The sequence below is a fragment of the Tupaia chinensis genome, unplaced genomic scaffold (genome assembly GCF_000334495.1).
Source record: "Tupaia chinensis unplaced genomic scaffold, TupChi_1.0 Scaffold000078_1, whole genome shotgun sequence".
Classification (NCBI taxonomy): Eukaryota; Metazoa; Chordata; class Mammalia; order Scandentia; family Tupaiidae; genus Tupaia; species Tupaia belangeri.
Window position 1 is genome coordinate 2,327,746 of NW_006159539.1, and position 2,759 is coordinate 2,330,504.

Below are 2,759 nucleotides of genomic sequence, written 5' to 3' on the forward strand. Positions count from 1 at the left end.
TAGGGATACCTCCTCTCAGCTGGGGGGCAGGCAGTCTGGGGGTGCCTCCTCTCAGCTGGGGGGCAGGCAGTCTGGGGGTGCCTTCCGGGCTGGGCGTACCTTGCAGATGCCGTTGATGCAGAGGTCACGGCTGGCCTGGCCCTGGTAGCAGGGGGTGCCATCGATCACAGCGTCCCGCAGCTTCTCGGCAAAGTACTCGTTTTGGGGCCGGCAGTGCAGCTCGCAGGGGTTCACTGGGGGCCCAAGTACAGGAGCCATGAGGGCCAGCCACGGTGGGAGTTCGGAGGCACCCCGGGGCACACACCCACGCAGGCCAGCCTCTCCCAGCAGCACACTGGGCGGAGGCCCTGGCGGGACGTAGCCGTCTGCACGGCTGCAGGCGGGGCAACCCCAGGGGACGGGCAGCAGCCCAGGGCTGGGTGGGACTGGCCTCCGGGCTGCGTCTCTGGGTGACAGCGCTGAGCCTCGGCGTCCCGGGCGGCACTCACCGTCATTGAGCACGGGCACCCAGGTGTGCAGCTGGCCCTTGTACAGCATGGTGTCGAAGTGGCTGCACTGGACCTGGCGGAAGGAGGGGTGTCCGGCGGGGCAGGCCTGCAGGTTGCAGAGGCGGACGCGCTTCCGCTGGCCCACGCAGTATCTGCCCTTGTACTTGGGCCTGTGGGGGAGCCGAGGCTGAGGGGGTGCAGGGCGAGTGCCCACGGCGTAGCCAGACCCCTCCGTGCGTGGCCTCCCCCTGCATCCCTCGCACCCAGAGATCCTGACGTCCCCGGGGGCGCCCTCTGCCTGACCCCCAGGGCTGTTCTGCCCAGCGCAGATACATTCTACTGTGGGTCAGGACCTCAGGGAAGGTGGCGTGGAAAGCCCAGCTCTGTCCCCAACCTGCGGTGGGACCAGAAGCAAGTCTCCAGCCACCCCCTAGGCTTCAGCTTCCTCATCTATGAAATGGCTGGGAGCTGCCTCCGCAGACCTGCAGGCGTGACTGTCACTGGCCAGAGGGGCTTTTCTGGGGCTCCAGCCCCAGAGCATCCTAATGAGCCCCTGGATGAGCCCCTGGATCTGCATTCTCCTCGGTGACTGACTCCAGCCCAGGTCAAAAGGAAGCCCCCAGACCCCGGCTAGCTGAGAGGTCTGCCGGAGCCCGGCACCAGAACCCACCCCTCACTGGGTGGAGGAGCTGTGACTCACTGGCCCTGCACAGCGGCTGGGAAAACGAGGCACACGCCGCCCCGTCAGGCTGCCCACTTCTCCCAGCTGCTCTCAGCCTCATCTCAGACCCACACTGTACCCCGGGTGCCACCAGCACCCCATTGGGCAGTCTCCAGGGTCCGGCTGTAGGGTTAACTGCATCTACCTCGACAATGACATCGCGGGACACACTGCCGTTATGCTAGCCAACCAACAAGGAGACTGAGGCCCAGAGAAGGGGCAGAGGAGGCCCTGGAGGGGTGGAGGGGAGATGTGAACCACGATCCACCTGAAGTCCAGGGTCGAAGCTCCTAACCCTACTTCCCTCCTGCAGCTGCTCTGCGCAGGCTGTCTCTCCAGCTCTGCCTCGGTATCCCCTCTCTGCAGTCAGCCTCCAAAACACGCCCTGGAAGTGACTCCGTGGCTTGGCCCTTCCAGGGGCACATCTGCGAACCAGAGGCTGGGACGGAGGCAAGCTCCTGACAATCCTGGGTCCCTGGCTCCCCTCGCCCAGGCACCCTGGGTCCCGCACTCACGTGGGCTGCGTGCACTGTCGCTCGGCGCTCTGAACACCCACGCCACAGCTCCGCGAGCAGGAAGACCAGGCGCTCCAGCCGGACCAGCCACCGTCCACGGCCTCGGGCCGGAAGCCCACAGGCACGCACTCCCCGTTGAGACACCACTAGGAGACAGGTGGAGACAGGGCGACCCCACCCCAAGCCTATCAGTCATCCTCCGCGTGAGAACGAGGTGGGTGGGAGGCCGCGGCAGAAAGGCAGGAAGAATCGAAGGTGCGAGTGAGGCCCCTTAGTCACCCCAACCCGGGTCACATGGGGGGCCTGCGAGGAATGGCAGAGCCCACACCTTGGGAGGCTGTGGAACCAAGCCCTGGCCCCGATGTCTCCTCTTTGCACATGGGGACTTGGCCACAGAGGCCTGGGGTCTACTAGGAGCACGAGCCAGTCTGAGCCCAGGCCCCCAGAGCAGGGGCCCAGTGGGGGGTCCAGACCCCCACGGCTGCGGCTGGGCACCCTACCTTGTTCTCCCCACACCTGGTGCCATCCACGGCTGCATCCAGCTTGGAGTGGCAGGTGGTCCCCACAGAGCACCAGAGCGTGTGGCAGACGTTCTGCAGGGAGGAGGGCGTGGCCAGGCTGTACCCCACCCGTGCCGCCCTACTGCCCCCTCGAATACCCTGGGCTCCCCTCCATGGGACCGGGGCACGGTGGGGGTCGCAGACATGAGGACCAGCAGGGTCCCTCAGCTTCTGTGCCTGCTCCCACTGTCCCTGTCCTCCCGTCCCCATCCTCCCCTGTCCCCATGGTGCTGTGGGGGCCTGGAGACTCCATGAGACACCTGGGGGCCCCCTCGAGCTGAGGCCCACGCTGCAGGGTTCACGTGCCCTCCTGTAAGCCAGTGTCAGGGAGGGCGTGGCACTCACCAGTCTCCGAGGAGGTGAACGGTCAGCCCAGACTTCAGGCCGAGTCTGCAGCCGCCGCCACCCACCCCGTTGTCTCCACAGGTCACTGTCTCAGCCATGCACAGGGGCCCAGCCACCCACCTCCGGGCCC

At 66.7% G+C, this 2,759-nt stretch overlaps 1 protein-coding gene across 1 annotated transcript in view; it reads right to left on the reverse strand.

The window, feature by feature from the left end:
- ADAMTS7 (ADAM metallopeptidase with thrombospondin type 1 motif 7) overlaps nt 1–2,759 on the reverse strand; it is a 59,619-nt gene that overhangs the window by 34,641 nt on the left and 22,219 nt on the right. The window contains 4 exon segments of the mRNA XM_027768977.1: nt 100–233; nt 489–658; nt 1,725–1,870; nt 2,225–2,317. Coding sequence (XP_027624778.1) covers nt 100–233; nt 489–658; nt 1,725–1,870; nt 2,225–2,317 — 543 coding nt within the window.